Genomic DNA, 24,602 nt, shown 5'->3' on the forward strand with positions numbered 1-24,602 from the left:
TTGCAATCAACAAAAGTGCCAATTTTTTAGGAAATGTTTGAATCTTTTAGTATTACTACACAGAAAACAAAGTGTTGTTAGTAATTATGATAATTCTGTTTTCATAATGCAGTAAACCACGAGTGCCTTTAGAATTTCACATTTTATTGATTTAGAAATGAGATATAATTTTAAGAAGGCTATCATCATTTTTAAATGTTATTTTTATTAAAATGAAGATCTCCCCTTTTTATATTAGCTGTTAACAATATGTTATAATACTTCTGAAATGTTAATCTTACAGTGAAATACTGCATTTTCAGCTGTTAATAGTTGTGTATATAAAATATGTAAAGTAATCAGAGTTATATTTAAATGGGCTAAATGGAAAGTAACTTTGCAATAATTAAGTTGTGAGGACTAAACTAAGATTTGGTGTTTGTCTTTCATCAGTACTTTAATGATAAATGTTTTATTTGTAATATAGCTATCATCAGTCGTTGCTTCCACCTTCCGAACCCTACATGGTACTTTCTGAACACAGGTCATTTCCAATGAGTTATGAACTACAGTCACCTGCTTCTAATTCATCATCATACTTAAATAAGCATCTAGGTTCAATCGATAATAGCACATCTGCAATACCTGAAGCAAACAGTTTAGTTATAAATCTTGCTCTATCTGATTCAATGCTTAATGTTTATAAAGACCACAATTTTTCTAGTTGTACTGTATGTGTGTGTAATATGAATATTAAGGGCACAGACATGGGCCTTTACCTCTTTGACTCAATGGTACCTCAGAAGAATGATGAACATCAGTATAAGTGTACATGTGGTTTTAGTGCTGTAATAAATAGACATCTGGGTTACAATTCTGGACTTTTTTATGAAGATGAGTTAGAAATAACAGGTTATCAAAAGGAACCCATTAATCGACATCACCAACGGCTGAAAACAGCAGTAAAACAAGGGGAGATTGTCGGAGCTAGCAGCATGAGTCCAGAGCAGTTGCTTGAGAAGGTGCCTCAAGACATTTTAGACCTTGTACAATCCCAGTGCTCTGTTCTTCATCCTTCCTCCTCATGGCTATTTACAGCTCGATTGTTTGGCATGGAAAGTCAAACAGCCATGTGCAATACACTCCAGATACTTGATGGCTGTGCAGTGTGCTTACTAGCCTTAGAAGCAGGTCATCATGCTATGGATGGTGAGAACACAGCTAGGATAGAAAACAAATTTGACTGTCTTCACAGGTGGCCTTATATACCAGGTAAAAGATGAGTTTTTATCCATCTGCCTGTTTCCTAACACATACAAGCTAATCTAAATTCTTGTCAGTTTTTTTGGTAACTGTTGAGTTAAACTTGTTCTGTCTGTTTTGTCAAATTGTTGTGGCATGACAGTAGATATGTCGCTACCATGAAATACTTCTTATGACAAAAGCTAATTCAGTAAATGTTCTCACTTATGTCATAAGAAGTATTTCATGGTAGTGACATATCTGTGTTACTACACAGCAACCAGTGTAATATTAGGAAATTCATTTTGTGTTCATTTTGTAAGTTTCAATAACACATTATGAAACAATGAATACTGCATTCATTTGAATCTCTAACATCTCACTTGAAAGAAATTTGATTACTAGCTACAAATTGTATTGTGCATTAAAAATTGGCATTAATCTTTTTTATGAAGAGACTATAATTCACATGAATTTACGGTAGAGTTCATTTCTTATTATCAATATCAATGTAAGTAACCTTGTACTGCAACTCAAAACTCACTATCTAGGTTATAGCACTACATATAATTGTTTTTGCTTGTTCACCTTATAGTTTTATATTTATTACCTTGGTAATACAACTACATAACATAATTCAAGTTTTCAAACCTGCTGTCGTGTGTATTCTAACGTATCTTCATAAATATGTTTTACAGCTGTTAAGATCAGATACAATTTAATAAAATGTGGAGAAATAAACTACATGAATGAAAGGGTTGTCAGTGACTAACCAACATTTCATGAGGTAGACCAGGGCTTTTGTCTTGAGGTAGACCAGGGCTTTTGTCTTCATTTTTAAAAAGTTTTCTTTCATATGTTAAATTATGTATAAATTAAATGCTTGTTGTTATACAGAGGATAACTCTACTGTGATTGAAGTCTTTTGTTTTATAACTGTTTGAAATGTGTACACCATCGCTATAAATGACATGATGCTGTTATGAGTGTTCCCTGTTTTTAAAAATCGTTATTTTTGCCAGACTGGTAAAACAGAACTGTGACCAACCAAACTAATCCCATGACATTTCTGAGAACTTCTTCAAATGTTAACTGTTTATTAAAATCCATATAATTGAGTGTCTATAGTAGACAACAGAAATTAAAATTTAAATATGAAATATTCCAATACACTTTAAGTGATAATTTAGTTTCCACCACCCCAGGCTTTATTTTAGGTATGAAACTGGCTCACAAGTATAAAGTGGCCATACCTAAATTACTCCGACAAAAAAAGTCAAACATAATATAAAGAACTCAGTATAAATTTTTGGTCAGTTCAATCTATAATACATAGATTATATTCAATGTCTGGTCTCATTTGTTGGATTGAGCAAACTTGGCTAAATTTTGAGTTTGAGTTGTGGTTTGAAAAGTTAGAGTAGATTTAACTTAAGAGAGGAGCTTAGAAGTTTTTTCCCCAGATATGTTTAATTATTTTTCTTTTACACTAACAACAATAAACACAAAGAAATTGTTGAAAGGTTTAGTCATTTTTTTTATTCATATCCCACAGCCAAGCTTCCTGCCAGTAATTATGATATAGTGAGGTTATTTAAAGTGATTCAACCACTGTTACAAGATGCAGTGCAAAAAAAGACTATGCAAGGGATGTGGGAGGTGACCTATACTGTTTCAGGTCCTTTAACATGGAGACAGTTTCACCGCCTAGCAGGGAGAGGTATGCTTTCTAATCTCATTTAATACTTAAAACTTTTTATTTTTTATTAATTGTGTAATATAATTGTTTTATTAATCCTGAGAAGATTTTGTTATAAAAAATCATGTAGAAATTTTACAGTTTTCATTGTTGCAGAATATTTCTTGATCCTTTGTGTGTCCAGTCATATTAAGTTGATTTTACAAGTAAAAATGTTACCATTTTCTAACTGATAACACTTATAAACAAAGTCAGAATTTGTCTGTTAATGTAGACCAAAGTTTTAAGCAATGATTTGTTGTGTTTCTAATCAGTCCATAAAGTTTGGATCCTGAAAGATTCATACATGTTGTCTACTTGACCATTGTATATAAGTTTATTGGCTAGTACAGTGGCCCATCAGTTCACTTTCAGTTGGAGGTTTACAATGTATAAACCAGTCAAATTTTATTTTTTGCTCAAGATTTCTTTCCAATTTCAGTTGCTTTTTAAGTATTTTGTGTGAAATGAGTGGGTGCCTTCTGGGTGAACTTGTGTGTGTGTAGTTTCAGGTGACTTCTTGCATGTCTCTTTTTATTGATTTGGTGGATTTAATTATCTTTTTATCCATTTCTTGTACTTATGAATCTACTGATATGACCAAACAACATTATCATACGTTTATACTTTTGTTACTATACAATTCAAAAAGTTTGTTTACCATGCAGTGTGAACAGCAGTGGATTAATACATCTCAAGGCCTTGTGACAATAAATATAGCACAAGTTCTCCTCCTGCATATTATGTTTGTTTTTCAAAATAATCGTTACTTCATAGCTAAGTGTATGCCTTGGTCTATAGGTGTGTATATATTTGTAATTATACAGGGTGTTCGGAAAGTCACTGTGCACTTATATATGTATATGATTACAAAACTGCACAGTGACTTTCCGAACACCCTGTATTACATTTTTATATATGTACATTTTTGATTGTTAATCCAAGTTCAACAACATAAATAATGCTCAAAACATTATATACTTGTAACTGTAATAAAAGTAGCACCCCAAAATTTAAACCCCTCAAGATGGGTTCCTTTACATGGTGTAGTGGCTTCCCATGAATGGTTTTGTATCTTCAGTTTACTTTTTTATTTTCTGTGCATGGCATCCCATGAAGGGGGGGGGGGGGGGGAGTGGAGGATAATGGTGGTTGAAGGGTGTCACTAATGGATCATTTTATATAAGTGACTCTTTAATATACCACTTTAACTTTGAAGTCCTTTAGAAGGAGTGGCCTTGGAATGGCTCCACCAGGAGCAGTCAGCTGGTCCAGTTGGGATAAAGTCAGCAAAGTGCCAATGTTGGATAAGTTTTGTGGGCATTGTGTTTAGTGCTAGTGTTTGAGTATAGTGCTCACAAAACCCTGGTTTAGCTATGATGTCAGTGTTTGGCATTGTAGCACATTTGCTCTTAGAGTTTCATGGTCAGTGGGCACTGAATTTTCTTCATTTGGATGGATTCTGCAATCAGTGAACCAGAAGAAAAGCAATAGAAAACTCATTGATAGAAAAACAACCATGTTTGGAAGACTGAATAGCATTCATCTCCACATTTTGTTCCTGTACCTCATTTTTTTAATTCATAAGGTATTAGAGGGGCTTACTACTGGCTCTCCAAGTCACCTAAGAAGCTACATTTTGAAGACATCTTGGTGGAAACCTCGCATCACATCAGTATGCAGTGAACTCATGAAATCAAAAGCAATTAGGATTGTACCTTTTGAGGTTACTCCCCATGCTACTTTGAGCTCCTTACAAGGAGTTATCATTGAGAGGAATTTGAGAAACATTCCAGAGTTGGAGATTCTTGCTGGTTTCTCCAGTCAAGGAGTTTCTGCTGTGTATTGATGTTTACATCAAAGTGTCCATTTGTCACTTCAAAGCAAATTATCTAGACTGTAAGATACAGCCTGATATTCCTAACCCTCTTGTGTGTTTCCAATGTTAGCAGTTCGGACATTCAAAGGTATCTTCTTACGGTTCTTTGCGTGCTTGTGGTGGTGGCAAACACTTTGACACTTACAGGTGTCAACTAAACCCTTACTGTATCACTTGTGGTTACTCCCACACTTTGCACTTTCATTCTTACCCTAAATGGATAGAAGAAAAGAGAGGTATAGTGTTTACCTACTGTGAAAAAACATCTCTTATTCTGGGGCCCAGGAACTGCTGTCCCCAGTTCCATTTCAAATGTGTGCTGCTGTGCTCCATTCCTCTGCTACAATCTTTCTCTTTCTGTACTTTCATTGGGAGTTTTTCTTTCATCATGCTAAGAGCCTTTTATTATCCTCTGTAAATGCATGAGTTTACAAGTCTGTACTTACACCTGTCTCTGTCCCCACTACTGCTTTCATTGGCTGTCTGGGTTCATCTCTTTGGGCCTTGAGGTGCAGAATCATTACAGTCATGCCCTCAGTCACTGGAGTCTCCTTTTTCTGACAGAGATCTGCTGGTGCTAATATTGATGGGGGGGGGGTCATTCTGTGGAGTGTATGCTTTCAGATCACAATATTTTTTTCAGTACAGGTTTTTTTACCTATTTTCATGCACCTAGAGAGTCTTTTACTGTTATTGATTTACCTGTCTATTCACCGACACTTTTTTCATTGAGGGTTACAGTGACCCGTGGAGCAGTGATAATTTTCCCATTGTTTTGAAGGAAATTAGCCACAGTTGATGTCAGCTGACCAATGTCCCATGGAGTAAGTTTGAGCAGGCTGACTGGCATCCCTTCACTGCTCTCTTGGAATGAGATTTTGCTCTTCTTTCATCTTAACATTTATGTGGATGAAGTAACTGAATGTATAATTTAATCAGCTGTTCATTCTGTCTCCAAAACCTTTATACGTTTTCCATAGTATACTTGTCCATTGTGGTCTGCTGCCTGCCAGCTGACAGGGAAGGCTCAAAAATGGACCTGGATATCTTTTGCAGGTATTTCACCTGTTTCTTATCACAGTGTTTTCCAGCAGTCTCATGCCTATGCCTGACTGGTCATGTGTTAAAGTCAAAATGAACTTTGGATTAAATTCATCACCAGAATCTCTTCTACCACCATTTCTGTAATATTCTGGGACACAATCCAGATGGTCAGTGGGAAGTATATTTTCCATCCCTTTTCTTTCTTGTTATCCAATGACCATCAAGTTGCTTATGTAAAGAGCATCACTGATACTTTTCACACCTTTCCAACATATCTATCTCTTCTCCTGCCTTCTTGGCCATCAAGTCTTGAGTAGAGAGATTACCACTTTACATTTGGACAGATTGTCTCTGTGATTACAATCACCTGTTTATATTGGTGTAATTTAAGCTTGCTCTTCATTAATAGAGCATCCATACTAAACACTATCTTTTACCTCCCTCTTTTGCTCTTCTGATAGTTTTTAACCAGATTTAGCAAGAGAATATTTTTCCTTATGCTTGGCTAAAGGCTATTGTTCTCCCTTATTCAAAGCCTGGAAAGGATCTAAGATTCTTTCAAATTATTATCCAGTTGCTTTGACTGACTGTCTGTCAGGTTTTGGAAAGGATGGTCAATTCCTGTCTTGTTTGATTCTTTGAATCAGACAATCTCCTCTTACCCACCCAGTGTGGTTTCTGTCCACACTACTCCATAGTGGACCGTCTGATTCATCTCAAAACCTCAATCAGGTAGGTCTTCCTGCAGAGGAAGCATCTTGTTTTTATCTTTGATCTTGAGAAGACTTATGACACTATATGGAGGTTTGGGTTGTGTGACCATTTGCCTATTTTTATTTGTAGGTTTTTACATGGCAGCAGTTCCTCAGAGTTATCTTGACTGTCATTCTTTTCACTATCAAAATCAGTGGTATCATTAAACAGCTTCATCCTACTGTTGCAAACAATTTCCTTATTTCTTTTCATTCATCGAATGTGAAGTTTCATGAGTGGCAGCTTCAGACTTCTCTCACTTACTTTTTGGGGTGGACCACAGCAAATGGTTTTACCTTCTAAAATAGTTTGCATTCATTTTTTACACTAACGGGATTTATACTCTGATCTTAAGCTCTGTCTCCATGATGATTGTCTTCCTGTTATTCCTGAGACCAAATTCTTGGGGCTTTTGTTTGATTTCATGTTTACTTTTATTCCTAATATTAAGCAGCTTTATGTCAAATGTACATAGACATGGAACATCATCTGTACCCTCTCTTCCACTTTTTGGGGAGTGTATTAGTGTTCCATGCTTGAGGTCTTTTATGCCTTCATATTATCCAAGCTGTACTATGGGTCTGTAGTTCTGCCAAGCCTTCCAAAGATGTTGGACCTTGTACATCATATGAGGCTTATACTCTGCATGGGGTTTTTCTGCACTTTATCAGTCCAGAGTCTGTACACTTAGTCTCATGAATGCTTCTTCTTCATCTCTGATGTTTCCAAATTCCTTTGCAGTATCCTACCAAGCTTCAATGCATACTGTAGCATCCAACCTGGGGTTGTTTCTTCTCTTTCCTTGGTGGGCTGTGCCCTTTCAGAATGATCTACCAAAGTATGATCTCTGTGACACTCAGCTCACAATTGCTCATATTTTAGTTTTGTACCATTGTTACATTTGTGAATGGTAACACCATTTTATACAAAAATTTGGTTGCAAATTATTTCTTAATCATTTCAAAGATCAAGGAGGAAAGATATGAGGCTTTTTCCCTTCCATTATTACCATATTTTACCAAATGATTATTTAAAGACTGGTCAAATTGAGCATTCAACATGAAAACACTAGGTAGTTCTCATTTCAGGAAGTGTTCAGAACACCGTTCTTCTCTAGTTAAGACACATTTCGACTTGTTAAAAACATGATTGGTGCACTTAGACATGCATTATTAATTTATGTTCATATTTACTGTATTAGAAGGAGAGAAAGTAAAATATACAAATATTTTTGTGTATATTACCTTTTAATTGTATATTTGTTTGCAACCTATTTTGCTTTGAACATGACATTATTCTTGGAGTTTTATTGTTTTTACTTTTATCTGTTTGTTTGCAATTCACAAGAAAATAATATGCAATGTTATTTATGTTAATAGAAGTGGCATGTTATAAGACTATTAAAAGCCATGTTTTTAAATTATGGATACTCCAACACAACATATAATTAAATTATTCTCTGTAAAAAAAAAAAGTTTATCATATATTTTGTTTCTCATTCTTAAGACATTTTTCATGAAAATATGACTAAGTAGCTTGAATTGGTAAAGGATAATTCATCAAACCATGACAGGTGTAACTTTACAAAATCCTTCTTAGGCCTATGATAGGCTAACAAAGCATACTGTTTATTTGTAACTTGGCCTAAAAGTGAGATCAGCTATAGGCTAACTAATCAAAGTCTCTTTAAGCCTAAGCTAAGTGTACTTATCTGTCAAAATTAACTACAGCGAAACTAATGATATCCTCAGTTATCCTACATTCAAGTTGCATTAAATCAGGCCTAATTCCATGTTTGTCCATTAAGGATTTGGGTACAGCCTACCTACATCAGCATAACTTCAAATAAAGTGGTAAATTTCTACCACCTCACATTGGTTGTGCTGTTAATGTTTTTCAGTATCGCTGTCTGTAAAAGAAATTCAGCAATATGACATTATAAATGAACCATTTGTTCCAGAACCAACCAAAAATTTCTTGATGACAAGAAACCCACTTTAAAAATAATGTATCTCAACAGATTTAATATTCTAGCCTAAAATATTTAATACTCTGTTTGCCTCTGTGCCCTTGGACAGCAACTCCTTCTGCCTCTTAGTTTCAGAAACTTCTGTTTGTTACCATAAATTACCAGTATCTCTTCTTTGTTACTATACAGTCTGAGAGTTTCTTTTGCCATTTCATGATGTTCCAACTTGTTGTACCCTTCTCATCATCGCTAAAGCTGAAATCACTATGATAATACTGTTTAGTTTTTGTACACTCACACTTGAGCTGAAACAACTTAGTCTACACAACACACCTCTATAAATGCTTGTCTATTTGTTATTCCCCTTTGTTACTCATACACTTTTCACGTGTATGCTGTGACGTAGCCTTGTAATATTTGCAGGTGAAAGCTGCAGAGATAGCAATCCTGTTGAGAAATGTAACATTTTGTGTGGAAGTAATTTTTCATTATAATAATTTCACTTTCTCGACTTGGCTAGAAATGGGTAACAGTTTTTAACTTTTGTTATTTTGATACACTTAAAAAATATCTTCTTGAAACATATTGTATATTCCTTACACTAACATACTAACTTCATTTTTTATAAAATATCTCTTAAGACTATTGAAAAGGTTGCATCACTCATTTTATTCCTGTTTCTTTGAGGAAGGATTTTGTCATACGTAGAGTTAAGGACTTGGCTGTACTGTTGGAGATGATGTACTTAAAATTATGTGACATGACCTACTATTCAGGGAATTTAGAGCAAAAGCAAAGTTTTGAAAAAGAATTAAACTTGAAAAATAAATCCATTGTTGTCTGTCTTTTTGTAAACTATTTTTTTTCATTAATTAATCTTGTTTTGTTTAAAGACTAGTTATATTGAATAAAGTATACGAGGGCTGTTCAAAAAATATGCGGACTGTTTGAATTGCGTGGCTCCAGTTGGTTCCAGGGGAATCTGTTTGGTTTCGCTAGGTTCGCACAAATCAGCTGATTACGACGCCATTTCCCGATTGCAGATATCTTCATTTGTGTATTAGCTACGCGGTTTTAAGTGAAGTGCGATTTTTTCGTTTGGCGGATTTCAGAATGAATGACCTGAAGGAGCAACGACTTGCTGTGAAATTTTGTGTTAAACTTGGAAAATCTGCGACTGAAACTTTGCTATGCTTAACACGGCTTACAGTGATGTTGCTATGAAGCGTTACGGCATGTTTCAAGTGGCATGAACGTTTTAAGGATGGGCGACAGTCCATTGAAGATTATGAGCATCCTGGACGTCCTTCCACGTCAACTGACAACCCACACATCGACAAAATCAACACCCTGGTGCGGGCAAATCGACGTCTGACTGTCAGGGAGCTTGCTGAAGAGTGTGGGATATCAGTTGGATCTTGTTACGAGATTTTGACCGAAAAATTGAAGATGTACCACGTTGCTGCAAAATTCAGCCCTCAGAACTTGAGTTTTTGGCCAAACACTCGATCACTGTTCTTCACCACCACCCCTACTCACCTGACCTTGCTCCTTGCAATTTGTTCTTGTTCCACAAACTCAAAAGACCCTTGAAAGGAAGAAGATTTGAGACGATTCCCAAGTTTAAGGCAAATGCAACGAAGGAGCTGGAGGACATTACAAAAGAAGCGTACCAGGACTGTTTCAACAAGTGGAAACACCGTTGGGATAAGTGTGTGCGTTGGGGAGGAGAGTACTTTGAAGGGGTCCCAGACCTGTAACTTCTAAATAAAGTACATTTTGTTTTATGACGCCAGTCCGTGTATTTTTTGAACAGACCTCGTATATGGAATTATAATAAAACACAAGTACCAGTGCAATGAAGTGAAAAGTTGAAACTTTTAAGTTGTTTATTTATTTAGTATGCCCTATGATGAGTTTACATTGCAATGATGATGAAAGATTTAAATAGTGATTTGATTTGGAATACTCATCACATCATTGTGTACTTTTTAATGGATTGTGGTTCATTATAAACTTTCAGTTGGTGCAAGCACAGAAGATCAATGTGAACCACAACCAATTCCATCACTGCTAGTTGGTTATGATAAAGACTGGTTGGCTGTTTCTCCTTTTGCACTGAAACTATGGGTAAGTTTCATTTGGAACATCTATAGCACTTTAAACTTGTTAAATAAAATTATCTTGTCTCTGTGATGGATATTTAACAGTTACCTGATAATGTGAAACTATTGTTTTCCTGTATTAAAGTTCTTGTCATCTTTTTTATTGGTGGTAATTGTCATCTTAATTGTTTCTTGTATTAAAGTACCTGTCACCTTCTGTGTTTGTGCAACACTATAATTTGGTTGTGTTAGTCCTTTTATAGATTTAGTACTGTATAGCAAATGATTGAGAGTTAAGCTACAAGACACATTTGGACTTAATGACTTTTGAATGTTCATTACCTTTGTAAGAAATAATCTTAAGTTGTCGCTTAGTATCCTGCTGTGTGTTTTATAACATTTTTACACATGACAGTGAAGTTTTTAAGTAACACAATTTAACCATAATTGGTCTGGTTGTGTCATTACTTGAAGTTGAGTCATCATTCTGGTACATCATGTAGAAGTGCTTAAATTAACTTGCATTGAAGATCAGTTTATCAGAATATTGTTTCTATTTACCATTTGTTCTATAGGACAAACTGTTGCTTGAACCATACTCCTTACCTCGAGACATTGTCTATGTTGTTGTTGCTCCGGACAGTGACTTCATCTTGAATCGGGTGCGATTCTTCTTCAAAGAACTGAGCAGCATGTATGAGTTATGTCGCTTGGGTCGTCATTCTCCCATTACCAAAGTGTTAAGAGATGGAATCATGCGTGTGGGGAAGTCTGCAGCAAGAAAATTAGCTGATGAACCTGTAGATGAATGGTTTAATTTAATTGGGAATGGACCAGTAGCTTCAAAGTTGAAGCTTTATGCTCAAGTTTGTCGGCACCATCTTGGTGAGATGATGTTTCTCTGAATTTATAAAGAGAAACATTTTTGAGGAGAATGTTAAAATCATTGTTACATGTTGTTATTTTTAACCTCTTAATACCTCACATAAATTTAAAATTTTGCTAAAGAACCAAATTCTCAAGAAGTGTTTTAAAGCTTGCATATTTTTCATTGTCATAGTAAGAAATTTCTGTTTTTAACCTGTGACTTTGATAAGAAAGCAGTGAAAATTGTTATCTTGTATTCACAAACAAGACATACAATAATTTTGAGTATCACATTGTTCTTATTGGATTGTTCTATTGTACACTTTACAAGATTTTGTCTTGCTTTTTTATACAGCTCCATATCTTGCTACTCAGTTTCTGGACAAGGTCACATTTTCCAGATCTTCGTCAGTCAATTCCAAATCTCAGTCAGAAACATCTCCATTGTCATCATCATACATAGATAACCACCAGGAGAAGGAGCACTCTACCAGATCTCAAGATCCTGGTAAAAAAAAAAAAAATGTCATTTCTTCATTTAGAATATATATGTATATGTTGTACAAAGACAGGTCTTAATGAAAAGTCATACATATAAAAAAAAAATGTTCTTTGTATAAACGTTTTACTGATAGTATGGATTAGTTTTATGAAGTCTCCACTTTTCAGATAGTCTTCTGAATTGCATGGAAAATTCCATCACTTATTTAATTGGCATAGAAATGTGCTGTGTGGTGAGTTTTGTTTTGGTATCCATTGATAAAATTGCTTTGTAAAGTCAATTTTAACAGTACCAGAAGAAAGTGGAATGAGTTAGGTATAAAGTGATTTGCTGGTATTAGAACGTGTCGTTAATTTTTATTTTAATCCTAATTATTTTACCCCATCAGTGGCATGGTGGTATGCTCATAGACATTCAAGGATTACAAACTAGATTTTGATACCCATGGTGAGCAGAGCACATAAAGTTCATTGTGTAGCTTTGTGCTTAGCTTTAAACAAATAAGTCCTAAGTATTACTAATTCTTTTTTGCATAAAATTTTTGTTTAAATTATGAACATGCATATGCATACATCTGTGTGTGTGTGTATATATATATTTTTATTATTTAGGAAAAGTTAACTTGTTTAATCAGTAACTGCTTTATTAGTGTAAGGGTTGTAACATACAAATCACATTGTTAACTGCTTGTAACTACCAAAACTGATGCTGATAAAATCTCTATTTTATTTCTAACAGAAAGCCAGCAAGAAACCTCTGGGTTTGAACCATTGGAACAAGAGAATGGTCAGCAGCATCCAGCACTAGTAGTATACTTAATAGAGCCATTCACGTTTGGAAATCCAGACAGCTATTTGTATCGCCTGTCAAGTCTTGGACTCTTATTGTGTTACAGACATATGTTACATTACCTACCTGAGTCAATTTGTAATAGTATTCAAGTACAGGTATGTTATTCTTTGTGTTGTTATTAGAATTATGTATCTTTCACAGAAATATCTTCAATTGTATTCACAGTTGCATATTAGAAAAATTTATTTAGTATTTATAAAACATTGCTATTGCAAAATGGTGTTTAGTTTCACCCACTTTTCTACTACATGTATCAGAAGAGTGATGCTTTTCCATCAGTTCCAGGTATTTACTTTTTTAAAAGATCAAATTGGTCACTTTGAGATCTGTTTAAATTTGTTTATTATTAGTAGCAGTGATTGTGTAAGGTATTAAGTTCTAATATTGTTTCAAGTTACAGGGTACAATGATTATCAAAATTATTACAGTCATAAAAAAAAAAAAAAAAACCAACCAACATCATACATTTTTCCTTCTGTTGTAAATCATTTCTAGTAACATTTCTTATGTCTAGGTCATTCGGTTAGACTCCATCCTCTCCATAGGCAAACCAGAAAATTTCAGCCAGCACCAGTATGAGCTGAAAGCATTAGCATTTTCTGTGTACTCCCAGTGTCGTCGATTGCTTAATCATCCACCAGGTGTCAAGTCTTTGACAGGTTTTGGGCCTGCTGCTGCTCAGGAACAGTTTCAGAAACAGAAGAAGGTCTGTTCCATAAAAATGATCAACTTTCATCTTTTATAAAAGTAACTCTGTTGTTGTAACATACATTAGAACTTTAAAGTATGGTATATTTTCATGTGATTGCTATCTAAATGAGTATTATCATTTTAGAAAGTGGACTACAAAGTATTTATTATTTTTTATATATACACATGGACTTTGTCAGTTCTTCCATGTAAATTTTAAAAGCAAAAGTTCTGTTTTTACTTTCTATTAACTTGAATTTTTTTGCCATTGTTTTGAGATGGCATGATTCATGTCTCATAAAACATTTATTAAACTAGTAGTTACTGGTGTCTCAAACTCCATTAATTAAAAAAGGTTTGGGAATAGATCTTCAGGAAAAAATATTTTACAAATAACTTAGAGGTATTACTGAATAGTGATGAGGATGTGTCTTTTAGTTGTTGTTTTCATTCTCTCTCTCTTTTTTTCCTTGTATCTTTAGCTGAAGAAAAACTTGTAACATGTATATGTTTGCATACTAACATTATACATGTGTTGTTTTTAGGAGAAATTTTCTGTTCCAAGAAAACTCTTCTCCCCTCCCTTCATTTTGGCCTCCATGAAAGACAAACAAACTGAGCTTGGTGAGATGTTTGGAGACAGACGAGAGAAGTCCTCCATCCTTTACTGCTGCTACTGCCCTACTGAGGACCATCGATGGTTGCTAGGATGCATTACAACTGATAAAGGAGATTTGTTAGAGAATTGTTGTATCAACATTAATATTCCAGACAGGTAAAGTTGTGACCAAAGATGAATCTAAATGTAACTATGATTTTACACTTTTGTATTGACTTTATTGTTAGAAATTAGTAAAAATAACTTTTCTTTTTAATAATATGCAAAACACATTGTAGGACATTATTGAGTTTGGATGTAACTTAAATGTATAATTTAACTTTGTGACATGATGTTCCAACCATGCTATAATGAAATGTACACAATTTCTCTCTCTCAGTATTCTTTTGATATTAATTATTAAAGGAATGAAACAAAAATACAGAATATCCATAAATTATTCACTGCATTATAAGCCTTTATAAATTCTCTGTTATATGAGCTATCTTACTGCTGCAAACTAGTTTTACTACTGATTCTAAAATGGTATTGTTAACAAAGAAATCTGTTTTGTGTGGTTTATAAAACCTGACTTCTAGATGCTTGTTCAATAAAATCAAGTTATCTTGCAGAGAGATGTTACAAATAAAATAATGATTTGTTTAATACTGATTGGTTATTATTTTGTAATATTTAATGCATGGTTTTTCTTATTTTATTTCAGTAAGTGTAGATATAGTTAAGAGATACTTTATCCACAATCACAGGTGGTATGATTAAAACTGTCTTGAATTTATTTGTATTTTAAAAGTGAATCTTGTTGAAGTTAGCTATAATATTCTTTCACATAAACGTTATAAACTTTTTACTAAAATGTACCTATTAGATAAAGTTACATGTGTACTGTTTTCACTCATAAAATGAAGTAATACAAAGTTTTGTATATTTAAGACTATGTACTTGTACTTACATTGTACTTAGTTACATTTCTGTTACCACACTTTCCACTAGGCCTCATCGTAAGAAGGCTTCATCGAGAAGAACTGGTCTTCACAAGTTATTAGATTTTATTCTTGGGGTAATGTCAAACTCTTGCGAACAGTGGCGGTTAGTAGTGGGAAGGCTGGGCCGTCTAGGGCACGGAGAACTGAAAGACTGGGCCACCTTACTAAGCAGAAAGTATTTACTCCGCTACAGTCGACAGTTGAGAGAGTTATGTAGCCAGTGTGCTGTACTCAATCCCCTCGATGCTCCCAGCATTCTGTCTGCATGTCTGGTATCACTGGAACCTGATTCTTCCCTCAGAATAATGCCAGATCAGTACACCCCAGACAATCGCTTTGGAAGTAGCAGTCGTGGTTGTGAACTTAGCACCCCAGAAGATGCATCCTGTACCCAGATCTTAGTGTATCCAACGTCTGCCACTACACAGGTATTGTATTATGTTTTTTGTTAATTTTCCTGGAATTTTCTAAAGAACTAAAAGTAAAAACTTGTTACTCTAAGCATACCAGTACTGGGAGTTTTTAAAACTGTCAGCACTTATGCTCAACAACAATAAAGAAATGAAAACGGTAATATTTTAAACAGGCTTACAGTATTCCTTCATAAAATTATCATTGTGTTTGATAATACTTGTCATTATTTTTACATCACTTTCAAGCAACCAATATATTGGTGTTAAAAGTCACGTGTTTTTAGACGTAGTGTTAGATATCGTATGGAAATTTTCTTGTGATATTCAGTCTGATATACAATGGTACCATTGGTAAATGTTACGTTATAAAAAAGAGTATCTAGAATGCTGTTTGGGATGTTTACAACAGCTGTATTTCATGTGGTTTTGGTCCCAAAGGGAGTCTTTGTTTACTTGTATGGAGTATCCCAGAATGTTAGTTAATGGTTATATAAAAGACATTGGAAATCCCAAATGGAATAATTAATATTAAAATAAAACTTGGGGACAATTCTTTATTGCAATAAAATGTACATATATAATATAAACAATCCATATGAACCATACCAATACGATCTTATGCAAGAAAAAATAGTAGTAATTGACACTATTATATTCCTCATTATGGATTATGTAATTGCTACTTATTATGCTGCAACTGTTAGTATAATATTCTGTTGTATATACAAGACTGTTTAACTTATAATTTAGTGAGTTAATATTTAATTATTATGTTTTCTTAACAGTAATAATCATAATGTTATGATTCATACACTGTATATGCAGTTTATTTATTGCTACTAGACTTTAAAAATATTCTTTATCATTTTACTCGAAGCTTCCAAGTTCTAGTTGTGTAATGTTGTTGCTACTAGAGGGTTGAATATTTCTAGACTTTTTCTTTTGTATGTTATAAATACGTGCAGGTATGGCAAGTTAAGGATGATAGAAAAAGGTTAGTTAGTGAAAGACTATGTTAAGTTAGCCAGCAGGTGTTTCACAGCAGTATTGTAAATGCAGACAAGAAAAAAAATTTGTCAAGGTAATTGGATTCTAAAGTAATTGAATCAGTTTTGTTGACTTTTGACAAGAAAAGAGAATTACTTAGAATGTTAGATAAATTATGATATTATGTAAATAAAATAAAATAAAAAATTAATATATGTTTGGCTTCTTTTGGATATGGTATTTTGATACTAGTAGATAGCATGCTGTATGTTTGTCATTTGAATTTATCACCAACAAGTCACAGACACCTATTGAAGAAGAATCCCAGCCCACTTTTACTAAAACACTGACACTCTAAATGTTACGTTTCATTAGTTGTGGCTTTTATGTAATTAAATTATCTTCTTATATTGTATATGATTTTCAGTTTTAGAATTTGTGGAGAATTTTTGTATTTTGTCTATTATAACCTACCATATTTTATGCCATATTTTTTTTAAAAATAACTTGAAAAATCCCTGTGCATCTTCCAAGACAAGAGGTTAGCTTAGAGTCTGTTCAAAACAGCATCTCAAAACAGATCATAGTCTCATTACTTATCAATTACAAGTATTTTCAGTAGCATAAAACATTAAGTTTGACTAATTGTCAATATACTCCAAAGAATATGGTGTATTTGGCTGCATCAAGGTGTTGGTCACCGAGTCAAAAATTTTAATTCTTAGAATTGTCTTTCCAAAATTAGGATGCCTGTTCCACAATGTAGCATCTCACAAGGCATAAAATATGGTATATTCTTTTTATTTTAAGGTTACCTTTTTTGTATATTACATATTTAAAATCTTCATTATTTTAAGTTTTTCAGATTGTCTTTCTACTTTCTAAAAATGTTAATATTTATAAAGTTACCTGTTGTTAGTTTGAAAATCCATCTACCATATGTCAGTGTTTTCCACAGTTTTATAGTAAGAGAGCTCTAAAATAATGATAGGAAAAAAACTGAAGAATTATATAACAAAACAATCACTTTGCTCTCAAAGCTTTTTTTCTCTTGCATTTACTCCTTAAAGTTTTTTTTTTTCATTTTAAAGTATTATTAAAAGGAAGTATTGATTTTTCTATCACTTGAAAAATTATTTTAATGTGAGAGGAGGCACAACAAAAAAAAAAAACTGCTAGGTTAGGGGGTACCACTATTAGAGTTTGGAAAACAAAAATTATTTTATATTTGTTTCTTTTTGCTTTCTGTTTTCTCTCCATTGTTTATTGTGTAGTCTCACTTTCATATTATGTTTACTGTTGCAACTGAACATGAGCTGAATGAAACAGTTGGCTGGTGTGATTTATGCTGATTGAAAAAAATTAAATGTTCTTTTTTGTAAACATGTTTGCTATGAAAAATTGTGTAACATCAGTCCTTCAAGATGTTACTAGAAAATTACGTGATTAAGAACTTACTGTTTCAGTTCTTAAAAGGTGTTTAACGATCAGTGGTTTTTTTCAGTCCTCCCAGGCTACCTTTCATCAGGAGCATATAGACTCCCTGGGGCCATCATTTGGAGATGATGATTTTTTCCAAGCACTGGAGATTCCAGAAGAACAAGACATAACTGATCTAATTACATGGACAGAAAGTCCAACACACAGTCCAGTAGGTTCCCCCCGTCGTGATTTGGGAAGTCCAGGAGGTGGGGTAGGCAGACATTCCCCATTACACCATAATGGACCTATTAAGGTACAATGTAGACAGTTTTTTCTTGTTTAATATCTCTCAAGGAAACAAACAGTATTACTACAGAGTATATTAAATGAAGGTACACTATGTCCAAATTTAGAACTGATGGCACTTTTTGATTCTGTTTCTAATCTTTTGGTATCTGTTTTTTGATTATTTTAGAACTCAAGTAGAGTAACAGGTGAGCACCAGGAGGAACCATTGCAGCTTCTACAACAGCCCCTGGCTCTTGGATACTATGTGTCCACAGCCAAGACAGGTCCATTGCCTGGATGGTTTTGGTCTTCCTGTCCTCACCTAAAGGATGCTTGTCCAGTTTTTTTAAAGGTTTGTAAATTGGTGGATGTTTCATTGATTACAATAAACCCACTTGAAGTAAAAATATATTCTCAAAACAGCTGGTATGGGTATTAAAACTTTAATTCAAATAAAGTGCAAAACAATGTTTTGACCTTCTTAGGTCATCTTCAGGTTAACAAAGAGCATTTGCAAAGTTCAGAATACAAATGTTTTATCAAGTTTTATTAAAATTAAATACACCTTTAGTGGAAGACAGTTCTTGCAAAAGTCTAGCATATAATAAGAGGCTGAATCCTTTGTTATCAGTCAGAAGTATAACTGGTGAAATGTAGTGATGTTCAGAAAGATTTTATAATAATTGTTAGTGACTATTTGATAGACTAGCCTGACTGACTCAACATGTGATACTCTAATGTATAGCAAAATTAATTTTTAGTACATCAATAGAATAATAAATATTCATTAGTCTATTTTGTCATATTTTACATCAAGCGAGTACTGGGAGTGGTATTGGAAATAAAGCTGCAAAACCCTGTTGTGTTACTTTAAAAATATTTGAAAGTTGTAATATTGCTGTTGCCACCTGCTGGTAACTAAAATTGTTGTTAAAATGAATAAATATGAACATTTAGCACACTTACTTGGTTATCTTAAGTTATATAGCCAGTAACTGTGTTAATATTAGACACTTGGCAGTCAGGAGGAGACCGAAATTTAACGAAGTAATGGAATTTTTTCTACATTACAACAATGCATCTTGAAAAGCTTGAATCTTTTATGAACCTAAGCAAAGTCTATGTGAAATAAGGAATTGTATGAAAAGATGGTAAAAAATAGACTTCAAGGGTTGGTTAGGTTAGCCATCTGTTGTAAGTACAAAAAGTTATTTTAGGTTTATAGATCTTTTTTGTGTGTGAAAAATACAGACTAGAAATTTAAATAATAATAATAATTTCTAGATGATTTTTTCCTGTATATTTGATGTATTGACTTTTTATTTTTTAACTTGTATGTATGGCTAAAATTACGTTTTAATGTTTTTCATCATACTAGATCATCAAATCACTTCATACTGAAACTCAGTTCTTTTCTTATAGTCTGCCCTCCACATCCACTCAACATCTGTCCAGCAGAGCTCAGATGAACTTCTCCACAACACTCAGCATGTCCGAAATTGTCATCCGTTGGATTCAAACTTGACTACTGATGTGCTTAGGTAAGACAGAAGTCGACTGGACGAGCAGAATGTTTGGAAAGGATATTTTGTTGTTGTTTTTTTTAAAGGGATCCTTGTTTTGTTTAATAATTTCTTAATTAATTATGAATCATGATATGTTTACCAATGCATTTATATTATGAAGAACTAGTTAGATTTTAACTTGTTAAAAACCAGTTCATAAGGAACGTAAGACTAATCCTGGATTAAAGTTTTCATTTGAATAGTATTGGTTGATAAATTTCAAGAACATATTTAATGGTCAAGCAGTTTTTTAGAAAACTGTTTTGGCACATGATTTCATATGGATAAACCTAATTTATATAAAAAATTTGAATTTGGTATCCATTCCAATCTTACCTCCTTAATTTTGTGAAAGAGCAAGGAGGTGAGTAGCCAAATGTGTAAAGCTGATGCCATAAAGAATGTGCTATTGTTCCAAATTGTGGAAGAGGATGGTTCCATCTGAGCATCTTTGCAAGTTTCTAATGTTGTATAATTTATTTCTGTTTCCTCTTCAAAATCATAGTTTCATATCTAATTCAGACTTATTAACATACAATAAACGTTTGCTTCTATTTTTATAGGAATAGTTTAGTTGTAGCTTCTTTGGCATAAACTTTTATAATAAATTAATAAAACTGTTTCAGTAAGAAAGCTTGTCATGTGTTCTAACCAAACTGATCAACTATATCTTAAAAGGTGTTATACCATCTATTGATTTTGTAAGGAATGTCACAAAATTAATTTCTGTTAACAAGTGTGTTCAAGATTTTCTTCCAGAATCTGAAAACCCTTTTAATAAAATAGTTGTTCATTAGTTTAAGTGTTGAATATTAGTTTTAGCTCTTTGAGAACTAGTCATATTTTCAAAGTTCTGTGAAGCTTTTATTTCCTGAACATGCATACAAGTATTTTATTAACTGTTTTTTAAAAAAATATGAATAAAAATGAGAATGTAATTAGTGAAAAGCCCAGAATTTAAACTTTAATTATTTGTTAAACATCTAACATTTTTGTATTTATTACTTTTACACTACTTGAAACCTGCTGTTACTAAGCATGTTTTACTTAGTGTACATGTTAGTTTAGTAGAAAGAAAAAGTACACGAAGTTCTGTATTCTATCCAATCATTTCTCTTCATCTAGATATGTCTTGGAAGGTTACAATGCTCTGTCGTGGTTGTCTCTGGACCCCGTGACCCACGATCGTCAGTCGTGTCTGCCCATTCACATTCAAGTGTTGATACAACAGTACCATGTTGCTGAAGCCGTACTATGATTGCCTTGTAAACATATCGGGAAAAAAGCACTGCCATCATCCTAGCTTCGGTTTAGAGAGTAGCTCGTGCAACAATACCGTGTTTTCCAATGTTGAAGAATAACTTGTTTTTCTGTTAATGAGATGCATTTCATATATTAGAATTATTATAATTACTCACTTGTTGTCTCTGAAAACAGTTGCTACTATTTATTTTGTATATAAGATATTTGTATGTGACAGGCTGTTTGGATACACACCTTATCGTCTTATTCCAACAGCACTGTGCATATAATGAATCAAGGACTGTTAAGATTATTGCTGAAGATAGATTAAAAAAAAATATTATTACTTTTTCATGTTCATTTGTACAGAGAGTACATTATATCTGAAACAAAATGATAGTAAATCAAGTTTAAAGTTACCAGTGAATTGTGTGCAACTTTTATTAAAGTCTTTATTAAATACTGGTTACAGTTGGTGTTTCTTTGTATTTAGTTTCAGTGTATTTTTGAACACCTCATGTTAAGCTGGTATTTATGGCACAGCAACAGATTTATATTTGGAAAAAAAAACATTTTGAATTAGAGACTCGGCTCTAAAACCAGTCACATTTTACCAAAGATTGGGAAAGTAGACAGTAGTTTAGTACGACTTTGTGTTTGTATTACTGTAATTTGAATCCCCGTTGCACCAAACATGCTTGCCACTTCAGCCGTGGGTACGTTATAAAGTGACGGTCAATCCCACTATTCGTTGGTAAAAGAGTAGCCTAAGAGTTGGCAGTGAATGGTGATGACTAGCCCCCTAGTCTTACACCGCTAAATTAGGGATGGCTCGCACAGATAGTCCTCGTGTTGCTTTGCGCAAACTTAAAAAAAAACAACAAAATAACAATTACTGTAATTAAAAGGATTAAAGTTGTTTTTGTTTTTTCATGTATGCTGTTTTAGTATGCGGTTTGGGCCAAGGTTTTACCAAATGTCGGAAAAATACGGCAGTTTCGGGTCTGGGATCCCATTTAGCTTTAATGTTGTCCACGTGCAAGTCTAAATTGATACAAAAAAATCCATAGATTATAAGCGAGAAACTAGAAAATAATACAATTGAAGATTTAAGTTTTCTAATGCCTGAATAATATTATGAATAATTAAAAATGTGGAAATTACATTCATGCGGATTCTTTATAAAATTATGTTGTCATATGATTTATTGATCAATGTATAGTGACATGTAGTAGTGAATACTATTTAATTGATTTTGGTTATTTTTTTCTAAAATCTCTCAAGAGTAAATAGATAAGGCGAAGTCCTGTGTTTATTACTATTTATTTAAACGAACACAAGTTGTGTCACGAATCAGCTTCGTTTATGGACTAGACCAGTTTCTGTGGATGAAATGGTGTGCATGTCTTATTGGACAGTATATTTTACTAGTAGTGTACACACGTTTAAAAAACACTATTTTTCAAACTGATAATCTTACAAAACTGGTATAAGATGTACGTATCACTTTATAAAACTAAGATAATTGTCCTGATTTACAACGCTAATATCAGGGGTTCGATTCCCCTCGGTGGGCTCAGCAGAGGACCCGATGTAGCTTTTCTATAAGAAAAACCACACAAGATAATCGTCTTAATCTCCATCTACTGTAATTTTACTGGATCAGAAAGTAAGGGATGAAAGTGATATTTGCTCAACAGGGAACGTTTATATACGTGTAATTTTAAATTAATTTCAGAATTTATATTCTTGTATGTGATTTCAATGTTTCAGAGTCTGAGGATCTGAAGAACACATAGTTCAAAATTATTTGAAATGAATAAAAGTGTTAACTTCTTAAACCCGAGTGGATGATGCCATAACATAATCGTGAAAATCCTATTTATTTACTCATCTGAAAATGACAGTGGCCGCTAACATCTGTGTCTCTTTAGCTTAAAACTAATCCAAACTATGTTGTTATCCACAAAATTAAGAAAATTTAAATTTTATGAAATGTTATAATTATTAGGAAATCGTGAAAATAATTCTGGCGGAATTCGTAAAAAATTACGGGTTTAAAGAATCAAATTGCACGCCACGTTTCTTCGTAAACGCGTAATCATTAATCAAGATTTCAAGAAATTTGCTGATAAATTTATCTGATGATAGAAGGGAGATAAAAGGTTCACATGTTATTAACAAGTCTGAATAAATAAATTTGATTATGACAATTTGTGAAATTAAAAGCAAAAACACTAAGGAAAAACGTAAATTGAAGTCGAAATTAATTGTAGAATTAGCCATTTCAACCCCTTTGTTGAAATGGCTAACTTTACAATTAATATGATTTAAAATCACATGTAAAAAGTAAACAACTGCTGATTGATAACTTGAATATCTTGGCCAAAATCACAAAAATATATACTCTTCAAAACAAGAAACGCAAAAGGGATATTTTTGTTATTTTAAAAAGACATATATGTAATAACGTTACAAGCTCAGAGTATGTGATGTTACACGTGTTAAGGCACTGATTGTCAGACCAAAATGACAATAAAAGTTGTGCACTTTGAAAACGGAGGAAAACATCGGATTTTTCGCCAAAACGCATTCGTGTCCAATAAATTTGTTTGAGAGATCTGCAAGTGCAACATGTGCAAAATCTCTATAAAAGTGACGGGTTCTTGGTTTCCACAGCTCAGTGTTAAGTCACCGACACGCAATACAGTTACGCCAAGACTGACTGAAGCACAATGCAACAACACCATTGGTCGCCTGGAAGCAGGCGAATCTCGATCAGGTGTTGCCAGAGTTGTGAATGTCCACCCAAGCACCATCACAAGGCTATGGAATCGTCACCAAAAACATGGATCAACTCGTGACCGTCCACGATCTGGCAGACCTCGTGTGACCACGCCCGCACAAGATCGCTACATCCGGTTACGTCACCTTCGGGATAGGACCACCACTGCGACGTCTACCACCTCAACCATACCAGGGCTGCGTAGGATTTCCGATCAGACCGTACGCAACTGTCGACGAAATTCTTAGGCCCCATGTGCAACCCATCATGGTGAACGTCAACGACGTTTTTCAACATGACAACGCCCGTCCTCACACAGCCCGACTCACCACTGTCTTCTTGAGACACCACAACATCAACGTTCTTCCCTGGCCCACCAGATTTAAACCCCATCGAACATCTTTGGGACGAGTTGGACCGACGTCTGCGACGGCGACAACCTCAACCGCAGATTCTACCCCAGCTTGCAGCAGCTTTGCAGGCTGAGTGGACAGCCATTCCACAGGATGCGATTCGTCATCTCATCGCTTCCATGGGCAGGAGATGCCAAGCAGTTACTGATGCTCACGGGGGGCATACTCGTTATTGACGTTGAGTGACGTTAAACTTCAACTAGTGAGCGTGCACTTCGCCTTTGCAGACTTTGGATGTTCAGCAGTGAATGTGCAAAGTTTCACA

The 24,602-nt window shown here is 34.0% G+C and overlaps 1 protein-coding gene across 2 annotated transcripts in view; it reads left to right on the forward strand.

Annotated features, from left to right (window-relative positions):
• Window positions 1-21,606, forward strand: part of LOC143253770 (mediator of RNA polymerase II transcription subunit 13-like) — a 64,209-nt gene extending 42,603 nt beyond the window's left edge. For both annotated transcript variants that reach the window (XM_076508118.1, XM_076508119.1), the window contains exons 15-27: window positions 467-1,251; window positions 2,777-2,941; window positions 10,628-10,734; window positions 11,285-11,594; window positions 11,932-12,084; window positions 12,817-13,025; window positions 13,445-13,636; window positions 14,166-14,395; window positions 15,230-15,650; window positions 18,127-18,357; window positions 18,520-18,684; window positions 19,755-19,873; window positions 21,023-21,606. In XM_076508118.1, the coding sequence (XP_076364233.1) occupies window positions 467-1,251; window positions 2,777-2,941; window positions 10,628-10,734; window positions 11,285-11,594; window positions 11,932-12,084; window positions 12,817-13,025; window positions 13,445-13,636; window positions 14,166-14,395; window positions 15,230-15,650; window positions 18,127-18,357; window positions 18,520-18,684; window positions 19,755-19,873; window positions 21,023-21,155 (3,220 nt within the window). In that variant the 3' untranslated portion in view covers window positions 21,156-21,606. The remainder of the gene's footprint in view (window positions 1-466; window positions 1,252-2,776; window positions 2,942-10,627; window positions 10,735-11,284; window positions 11,595-11,931; window positions 12,085-12,816; window positions 13,026-13,444; window positions 13,637-14,165; window positions 14,396-15,229; window positions 15,651-18,126; window positions 18,358-18,519; window positions 18,685-19,754; window positions 19,874-21,022) is intronic.
• Window positions 21,607-24,602: the final 2,996 nt, after the last annotated feature.

This window comes from Tachypleus tridentatus, chromosome 6, assembly GCF_004210375.1.
Source record: "Tachypleus tridentatus isolate NWPU-2018 chromosome 6, ASM421037v1, whole genome shotgun sequence".
NCBI classification, from domain to species: Eukaryota; Metazoa; Arthropoda; class Merostomata; order Xiphosura; family Limulidae; genus Tachypleus; species Tachypleus tridentatus.